This window comes from Aulostomus chinensis, chromosome 10 (genome assembly GCF_037954235.1).
Source record: "Aulostomus chinensis isolate RoL2024-O1b breed Wild chromosome 10, RoL_Achi_v1.0, whole genome shotgun sequence".
NCBI classification, from domain to species: domain Eukaryota; kingdom Metazoa; phylum Chordata; class Actinopteri; order Syngnathiformes; family Aulostomidae; genus Aulostomus; species Aulostomus chinensis.
Window position 1 is genome coordinate 29482890 of NC_141329.1, and position 10311 is coordinate 29493200.

Here is a 10311-nt window from a genome sequence, read left to right on the forward strand (position 1 = left end):
CAAATTAGTAGAAGTCTAGATTCCTGGCAGAACAGGGATCGACGCGTGAGCGCCCATCTCCATGAAGATTCTCCAATGCCATTGGCTACGTTTACGTTCTACTACTATTCGGAAAATGACAGGTTTCGAAATGCAACACAGATTTTGTAATTGTTGTCCTATGAATGGATTTGGGGAAATGGTTCTGATCGAGGCGTAGGATTTTTCGGGTTTAGGACGTTCTTGATACAGTAGAAGCAGAATGTGTGTCTCGCGTCTGCTTCGATTTGAAGATGAGGGAAGATGAGCTGATCAGTGACGAAGCACCAGACTGGGACGTCCACATCCAGATGTGTAACTCTACTACCTTAGCATAGACTGCTAACAGGCTAATATAGCTCAATATAATGCATAGTGAGTGAAGGATGTTTCTGTAGATTATTGGACCCCAGGTATGTGGATAGAAGCGAACACATGCCTGTATAGGGACTGTGGGAGCGTGGACGTCCTCCGTCCTCTTGTTGGAAAGATGACATAAAAGCATATGAAGATTCAATTTTGTAGTAACATCAGAATAAAGGTAACCTGATTGACAGGAAAATGTCTGAAGCTCAAAGAAATAAACATTCTTCATTCAACAAACAATAACAAATGTTTGTGTACTAACACAAGGGATTTGAGCTCTTATTTTCCAAAAACTTTATTTTGAAATCAAGGCGGACAAATATATTAAGATAAAGAGCTAGGATATCAACATGACCAATGGAATGTAAACAATAAATGCAATTAAATTATGTAAAAAAAAAAACACAATATCAAACAACAAAATATAGGTTTACTTTGAAAAACAAAATAAATAAGACTTTTAAGTTAACACAGGTTATAAAATCGGCTTGCTAACAGCGAGAAGCATCTCTGACGCGATGAGGCAGGTTGAATCGATTACAAGACCAGAAAGAAAATCTTGCCTGATTTGATTTTTACCTGCCATCTTAACGGTTAGCTAGCGAGCTAGCGTGCAATGACCTACAAACACATTGTCAACAAGGCAACTCTGATAGACGCCAATCAACTATGAACAAACGCTGCCTCTTCACCTGCGCAAGAGAAGAGGCAGCACACAGGATTTTCACGTGGACACATTCTGCTGTGACATCTGTCCTGATAGACACACGCCCTTTCGTGACAGTAACAATGATATTCTTCTGTCTTTTGGCAGCAGCTTGACCGTTGGAGGGATGATCGTTCATCTTTCTATGTGTCACATTATTGAATTCCTGGACCACCTAGAATAACAGCAGTTAACAATTTGGATAAAGAAAACGTTATTACAGTCGGTTGTGTGAGACTCGATGGAGAGGAGAGTAGACTCGGTGGGGGCTCACACCAACATGATATCAGTAGGTTGTGGTGGGAACGCTCAGCGAGTCTTGATTCTGCCAGGCTCATTAGCCAGTAAGGCAACATGAATATCGAATGCCAAAATGTCCTCCTCCTCCCTCCCTTCCTCTCCTCTCCACAGGCCCTCTTAAAGCTACCAGATAGCCGAGCAGAAGTAGAGTATAATTTCTCTGGCATCATTTAAAAAAGAAAATAAAATCACCAACACAAGAAATAATTAAAACAAATCATACCAAAAGCAATAAATAACTATAAAAAGTGTCAATAACACTGTATATTATCTGTCATGGCTAAAGGCTAGGCTAGGTGTTAGCAGTACTAGCAGGGAGAACCCTAACTTTGGTCACTAGAATCAGAGGTTGCCTACATGGTTGCTATTTCCTGCTGGTAATGTGGTTCAGCTGAATCAAGACTAATACAATCAGTTGGCCACAGCCACCAATCAGTGGGGCCACCAATCAGTGGGGCCACCAGTCAGTGGGGCCACCAGTCAGTGGGGCCACCAATCAGTGGGGCCACCAGTCAGTGGGGCCACCAATCAGTGGGGCCACCAGTCAGTGGGGCCATCAATCAGTGGGGCCATCAGGGACAGCAAACAGTTCTTTAACCTTTTTATTCACGGATGAAGGGTTCAAGAGGGCCCAGATATGACTGGAGAAGTGCTGCAGTGGCATCTCTGAGACAGTCGGCAAGCAAGTCCAAACTCTGAGTCGGGCTGAATAAAAACACAATAGGATGAAAAGTGGATTTAGCACACCAGTCACATGGGCAAAGAGTCTTAAAGCAGAGTACAGGATGTTCTCTCACAGAACTTCCGCTCAACAGGAACAGCATGTGTGATGTAAAAATGGGTATACAACAGTATACATCAGTAACACGACATAGAAGAACAACCTTGTGGAATAAAACAAAGAGAAGTCAGTTAAAACAGGACGAACACTGAGCAGTGCTACAACTGCTTGGATGAGAAGAATGCAATATGCACAAAGTTAGTTACTCAGCTGGATTCATGGAAGAACTGACAACCTAAAGTTTTAAGGCTTTGTGACAAAAACCCAACATCAGGTCCTGGTCACATGGAGCCGTAACATTTAGGCCATCATCCCTGGTGGAATTCAGCCCCACAGTTGAAGCCTACTCATCTGAGACAGACAGGCGGCTGAAGATGGGCAGACGTCGGCCCTCGAAGCTCGGCGACTCTGTGCCACTGGAGGAAGAGCTGAAAGAGCAGGAGGAGGTGTAGCCTTCCTCTGAGAGGGAGTCGGCTGAGGAGCAGCGCTGGAGGCTGGGGAGGGAGGCTGGCAGCTTCTGGGGGAGGGGGTAGGGGGTGTTTTTGGATATGAAGTTGGGACATCTGATAGAATCAGTGGCTGCGTAGAAACGCAGAGCTGAATCAGCGCTGTCGCTAGCCAGGTCTGAGAGGCTGGAGAAGGGGTAGGGGCAGTGCTTCAGGGCCCCTGGCTCAGGGAAGAGAGGAGAGAGGAGCTCGGGGCTCCCTGTGGAGGATGGAGGAGGGGAGACGGAGGAGGCTCTGGTGAAGAGGAGGGAGGAAGGCTCCTCAACAGGCTGGAAGGTCTGTGGAGTGGAGGAGAAGCCAGCAAAACTGAGGCTGTGGCGAAGCAGCGGAGGTCTCAGCTTCTGCTGCGGGCCGGCGGTGTTGTTCAGGAGCTCGTCGGCGTTGTGGATGAAGTGGCAGCGTGCACCGTATGGACAGAAGCCGATGGTGTGGAAAGTGCGGCAAGGCTCAGTTTTGTACTTTGGGTGCCGGCTGAGGCCTCTCAGCTCATCCAGGCCGTGGGCAAACTGGCACTTGGTGCCATATTTGCAGGCTCCACTTTCCTCAAAGGTGCGGCAGAGTTCGGTCTTGTAGCGGGTGGAGATGTGGGGTGAGGGAGCTGCAGGTTTGGAGGCACAGGATGACGTAGTGGAGGAGAGGGAGGTGTTGCTGGTGCAGAAGCCTGGTGGCGGGAGGAGCAGCGGTGGACCAACATTGGCCATCTTGTCCTCTCTGCCAACCACGCCGCCCACGTTCCCCTCGATCATGCTGACAGAGCGGTCCATCCTGAAGGGGATGTGACTGAGCGAGGAGCGGGGAAGCTGACTCTCTCTCCTCCACTGGGGGTTGGAGGTCACACCGAGCCCCCAGCTTGGCTCATTCACCTCAGAGCTGCTGCTGCTACTGTTGAACTTGGAGTTGGGAAGGGTCACAGGGCAGAGAGAATGGCGCCGCTGGAAGCCCAGGACTCCCTGCTGCCGTTGCTGCAGCGCGCTGGTGGATGAGCCATCTGTCGCCTCCAGGCTGCGGAAATTCTGTCACACAAAGAAGAACAGACATGAGCTCTGCTGCATTCCTGAAGCACTGGAGTGAGACGGCAGCGTCCAGCTGGAAAGACCTTTGAAAGCTGATACTCAAATAACGACTCAGATCTTTTAGATTGGAGAGATGAATCTACAACTGAGCAACAGGGATTAAACATCCTCTTGATGCTTTAATCTCGTAATTTGAGATGTTCCTCTTCATGTTCAAGCATTCTGTTTTTGCAAAATAAACACACAACTCAAATGATACATATTCAGCCAAAAGGCTAACAACAACAGCAAAAACACTGGAGCTAAACCGTACTGTCAAGCAAGGCACATGAAGGAGGAATCATGCTTCAGTAACTCTGGAAATAATTTGTCTAATTTTACTCTTTTTAGAAGTAACCTCAAGATATTTTTATTTCAATGCAGATTTCACTCTGTTTCACATGAATCATACATTGTATGATCAGTTCAAACAAGCAAATTGTACCTTGAACCTTCAGTGGTACTGCACCTGGTGTGAGGATGTTTCATGTTTGCAGATGAATGAATGGTTTCCGTTGTGAATCTCACCTTGCAGAACTCCTCATCCAGCTCCAGGAACGGTGTGAGAAATTCGGAGGGCATGGTTCTGCTCCGCCGTCCTCGCTGAGAGAAGGAGAAAACTTGGATGTCTGGAAAACACTTCCTGGATCCAAAGACTTGAAGTGAGTTGCTCCAGGAGGGGATTTCTCTGGAGGGGTGGGGGGGAGAAGTACAGTCAGAGCGTTGTGCAGGAGAGGAAGCACAACGTGACTCCTGGAGGAAAGTTGCTCCACCATCTGCTGGAATCTGCTTAAATAGTTGGGGGGAACCACCCACCCATCCAGCCCCCCCTGCCCGGGTTCTTCAGGGGGCAGGGCAGGGAGTGTGTGTTAATGGGTGAAGTGCGGGGGGGCTGGGGGAAGGGATCTTGCATTGTAACAGTGTGCTGGGGGGTAGGGTGGGCACCGAAAGAAGAGAAGGGAGCTGAATGGAGCTACTTTTCTACCCATTCATTACCAAATCCTTGCAGATGCATTCTTCTCCTCCCAACGGGCCGCCCCCCTCTCTGATCGATAAAGCCGAGCCGATAATGACAACTGTTGCAAATACCTTTACTGCCATGAGTGCAGTTGTGCAGGCAGCAGCACATTTACATTCAAAACTGTCACAATATTTCGTGGTGCTTTTCTGCTGTAACAACATGAATAGTGACACACAAATAACACAATCCACCACTTGGAGATCGAATGCAAATGCTGGAAAAATGACGTGAATTCCAGTGTAAACACCAATATTCTACTAACTTGGCAAATGTGGAGGGACGTGAAGGAGGAATTACTCCCAAAGTGCATTTTGGGGGTTTTCTGTCGGTGACTAAAAGTTCTTTTCATTTCATTGAACTTGCTCATATGTGCTGGATGAATGTAACTTTGTCTCAAACTGTTCTGATCTATCACGAGGAGACGCAGTATTGGCCCGCTCAGCACAACACACTTCTGACAGCTGGAAAGCTGTTTTGTGTGATTCATTGTTCCCAGTTGATTGAGTTGTGTTGTTCTGTTAAACTCTGATCAATACGTGTACTTTTTTCCAATAATTTACCAGGTGACTGAAACCCAACAGTGGGTTTGAAAAGTTTGTTGTCTTTATAAAAGATTGCCAGAATTCCACAATTTGTCTCCACATGTTGGCAGATTAGAGAAAAAAAAGTCAAAATCTTCATCTGACCTGTCACTGGCATGACGGTGAGTAGATGATGACAGGATTTCCTCCTCTGGCTGAACCATTTCTGTACTGTTGCAGTCTTCCATGGAACACACACCTCATGTAACATTGTGTGGGCAGACTTGAGGATTTCTGCCAGTTTGTCACAGACATCCACTGGGACTCACGATGACCTGAAAAGTGTTACAGTGACAGGTGCACATCAAGGAGGCGGTGCCAAAGTACCATCGTTGTTGTTGACAGTGTGATTGGCGCGGATGTTCCGTCACATTTGTTTAACAATGTGGTTCTACGGGCCGACAGGGATGAGGTGTGAAAGGCTTCGTAGTCTGGCGCCCTCACTGAGCTCAAAGGCCTCATGCTGCTGTGCATTGTCCCGTACATCCGGGTTGGTGTGTAGTTTGTGTTGTGCGCAGAGTGTTGAGCCCGTCAGGGATTCAAAGAGCTGCAGAGGAAGTGTGTCTCTGTTTGTGGGAGTCAGCTTTCAATCCTGCAACAGTACCATGAAGAGAGGGAATACTGTGTGAGTACGTGGATGCCTGTACTGCAGTGGCTGACCTGGGGACGTGCACCGCCATGTTTGTTTACATCCTGGGCCACATCATGACCACACGTGGTCCACCAGGGTGGGCAGCTAAATTAACCGCAGCCTCTCTCAGCTGACCTTTGACCTCACAGAACTCATCTATCACCAAGAAGAGATTCATCACTACTGCAGTCGTAGTCGTTGGGTTGTGGGTTTTTATATGGAAACACTGCATCAGCCCTGATTGGACGAGGTGTTCCAGGTGGATCTGGAGTGGTTCTGATGTTCTCTAAACTGACGTGCTGGTGTGCGGCCCTGCAGGACGGAGCTCCCGTCTGGTTTACGTCCAGGAACCACGATTCAACCATGGCATCAGAAACTTACAAAAAGTGAAAGGCAGCACAAATGTCTTATCACTGATTCGTTATTGGGGTGTGTGTGTGTGTGTGTGTGTGTGTGTGTGTGTGTGTGTGTTCAGTGTTAAATAACTGCAATCCCATGTGGTTCCTCCGTGTGGTCGGCTGGTTTGGTAACAGTCGGGAACACACAGTGTTGTGGTGTGCAGCAACAACTGAATCTGTTCTTTCGTAACTGTGTGTGTGTGTGTGTGTGAGTGAGAGAGAGAGAGAGAGAGAGAGAGATCTGTTTTATCTATCCTTTTGAGATTCAGCCTGGATCCAGTTTAGACAAAAGCCGGTATGATTATCGGTGTCGGCGGTGCAGATGTAAAGCAGCAGTCCAGCTGTGCCAACATGCAAGTTCCATCCCCAAAAACTCAAAAGAAACACAAAACACTAAAACACTAAACTTCATAGAAATACTTCATCTAAAAAGTGTAGTTTGCCTTTCAAGCACTCACTAACACAGTGGGTAAGATGTTTCCCCCCCTCCTGCATTACTTTGTGATTCCAGCCACATATATTTAGACAGCTGAACTGTCATAAAGCCTGGGTTGAAACACTCCATGTCTCAGTCCAGATGTATGAATAATAATCCACAAGCACTTTGATCTGAGATTAAAACAAACTATGACACGTGTGGCTCAGTGTTATCGCTAACGAACACCTTACCGGAAGCATTGTGGTTAAACTGTTGTAACTTTGCTACATTCATGGGATGTTGGAAGTCTGAGCTTCCGAGTTAGGAAGTTTTTTTTGTGTTTATGAGCTTTGAACAACATAACAGCATGAAGGCTGCCAAGAAGATGAGGAGTGTGAAAACGAGACATTTGTAGCTGCTTCTCGGACAGGAAATAGAGTTCTGCCTCACTTCTTCAGGATAAACACTGATAAGGAACATTTATACCTCGTCTAGATCCGCCTACAAAGACACTCGGCAACACCACGTTACACTTGCACTGCGGTCACAAAATAATACTCAAGACAATTTACTCCCCATTATTCAAATACTGACTTTCGTCATCATTCTTCTGCATACGTGGCCTCAACTCCTGTTCCAATGTCCACCTGTCGATGACTCAGGCCGTGATCAGAACCCAATGTGAGGCACAATTGCCGTGAGAAATTCAGGACCTTTCACTTGTTCCATCTGCAAGTAATTTTTTGAGCAAATATGTGCTATTTTTGGCTTATACTGGAATGAAGAGAATTGTAAAACTTTAAACGGAATTCATTTCAAGCATGTGGTTCCAGATCAGCTGTGTTTATAGAGAGTTGTGGGTTGACTTTGGTTTGGAGTCACACACCCAACTGACTTGATCTGTGTCTGCTTTTTAGTGATTAATACACATTCATACATTCCAGATCAAATCCAGCACAGACGTGAAATAAGACAGAGCTTAGACTTCAGCTGTTGAGTCCTGATGGTGGTTTCCTCCAGGTTAGGCTGAAAACGTCTCTCGCCGTGTCAGTTAGCAGTGGTTTGGGTGGAGACGGGGGAGCAGCGGCTTTGCAGAAGTCGCTACCACACGTAGAAAATACTGTGACAGTCAGGTGTAGCACCCAGGATTGTTGTGTATCAACAGAGAAACACACAACACAACACTTCTTATTCCAACTGCTGGCCACCGACTTGAAAAGAGGTTTTTGAAAGAAATGATCCTTTTCCTTTGATCTTGATCAACCTCACGCTACAACTGTGTAGGCTTTTAAACCAGGCGGAGTACTGCTACGGTAGGAGAAGCGCTACGTCAGCGCGGTCCATGCGACTTTGTTCTGGCCAAGCTGGTGGTTGGCACCTCTGTGCTTGTTTACATGTTCTGGCGCTGATGGTTTCCCCCTCCATTGGGTGGGGTTCAAGACGGGGCTAAGACATGTGACACCTCGTCGCCATGAACGCAGAAATTAGACCATCGGTTTAGGCCGTGTCAGTGTTTCTGGCAGATGCATACAAGTACGCCCGATCTGCGACCTGAGTCCAGGGACAGTTGCTGCCGTTGGTGGTCACTCTCATCCACTGCTCCAGCCAACCTGACCTGTTCTATTTCCGTGTTGCCTGACAGGAAATGGAAAAAAAGCCGCCCGTGTCACAGTGTGTATCAGTCTTCGCCGGCACCATGGATTCCCTGTCGTCGTCTCTCGTTTCTGGTGACGCAAATGCAGGTGTGTCTCTCCACAACAGTCCTGCTGTAACTGACCAATCAGGAAAGTGCTTGAGCCCAAACAGCAGCATCTCCCACCTTCCCGACTCGCCAGTAAACATGGAGAAGCCCAGTTCAGCTGTTCAGTGCGTAAAGGGGCTGCAAATGCCCCCCAGTGTCTGTGTTCACCCCAGCATGGCTGCCGGCCCCCTGTCTGGGCCCGTCTTGGCCTCTTTGTTGAGGCCAGCATGACAAGAGCTCCATTGTCCAGGAGCTTCTCCATATGTTCCCATCCACACAGCCAGGCATCACGGACAATGGCAGCACACAGGGTCTGATCTAACTGTCCTCGCTGGCTTAACGAGACTGTCATCATCCTCCCGGGGCTGCAGGAAGCACGGTGATGTTCCGTGTCCCAGGACATGTTCCGCTGAGTCACTCACCGCTAAGTTCACGTTGACGTCAACGGAGAGGTGAAATCTACCTGCTTCACTCATGACCAAGTCTTTTTTTATTTTGGACACGCAGTCATGCTTGTGTTTAGGCTGAGGAACCTGCTGTTGCCTGATTCAACAAAAATATCAAAAACAGCAAATGCAAGTGGTATTTCTCAGAGTACAGTATTCCTACCATGAATACTTGCATACATGCAGTTTTCTATACCCACAAAACACGACTGATTCTGAGTTGCACTTCCCAAATGAAATCGGGTTAGTGAACAGCAGTGAAAGCAGCATGGAGGGAACTCTGGGACTCTGGTTACTGGTTAATTCAGATGTGTTACCGTTCAACCACAGGCAGCTTGAGTTTGTGACCTAGATGAGAGAAGGTCACAGAAGTTAGCGGTGGAAGTGGCCGTTTATCACTGCGTTCACTCGGGATTAGGATTACATCGATACTGGTCAGCGCTGTTTAAACCTGGTCCCACTGGAAAAGCAGATGTCTGCGGGCGCTGGGCCAGTGAGACACGGGCTTGACTGTAACTGACTGAATGAGAACTCCAGTCATAAAACAAGTATTCCAGACGTCCCGCTCTTGTAGCCTGTGGTCAGTTTATCGTGATGAAGGAATATATCATGACTTTTTTAACACATCAGTGTCAAGTCCAGCCTCCAGCATCTTGATCGTATCCTTGCCTGCTCAAGGCCCCGTGGGTTTCTGGGTTTCTGGACTGCGAGAGGGAATCAACCTGCTCTTCAACAAAGTTTGTCTCCAACAATCTGGGATGTGAATCTGCTGCTCTCAGTTGTAGGAGTTCCCCGATGAGTTGTTTACTTCCTAAATAAAACCAGCTCCTGCTCTTCATATTCCCCTCATCTGCTCCCTGCCTGTCTTTTGTCATGCACAATGGATCTTTCAGGTCATTTCCATTTCATGGTGGATCTGAATAGTCGTCAAGTAGCCTGTTTGCAAAGCTACGGTCTATTGTTGCAACCTGCTGTGCTTGTTTGCAGTGGCACTACTTTGCTCCCACTTTCCTACCTCCACTGGTTTGTTCCTTCCTTTGTTCCATCTCAACTTAAATCTCTCCTTCTGGGTGAGAGGCACAAAGGTCCAGGCCCTTCTTTGGCATTATGAGCTGTAGATTTAATTTTCACCTCTATATCTTTTATTTATTAGGGCCTGAGCCAGAAGGTACTTCTGGCGAAGACCCTATTATTTACTTATTTTATTTTTAGAAGTGGGGGAAATACTTTTGGAAATATTTTATTTTGACGATTTTAAGACTACGATGAAATAGGAACATTTGTGGGAAAAATCTGTCAGGTTTCCCGTCCATCTGAAAACGGACTCAGGCTGTGTGATTGTTTCC

General features: G+C 47.2%; 1 protein-coding gene across 1 annotated transcript; it reads right to left on the bottom strand.

Annotated features, from left to right (window-relative positions):
* Nucleotides 1-460: 460 nt before the first annotated feature.
* LOC147255245 (mRNA decay activator protein ZFP36L1) lies at nt 461-4560 on the bottom strand. The gene is made up of 2 exons (XM_086215305.1): nt 4258-4560; nt 461-3690 (listed from the first exon to the last, which is right to left on the bottom strand). Exons 1-2 carry the CDS (start codon nt 4309-4311, stop codon nt 2515-2517), a joined length of 1230 nt encoding a protein of 409 aa, XP_086071431.1. The 5' UTR covers nt 4312-4560; the 3' UTR covers nt 461-2514.
* Between the last annotated feature and the right edge of the window lie 5751 nt (nt 4561-10311).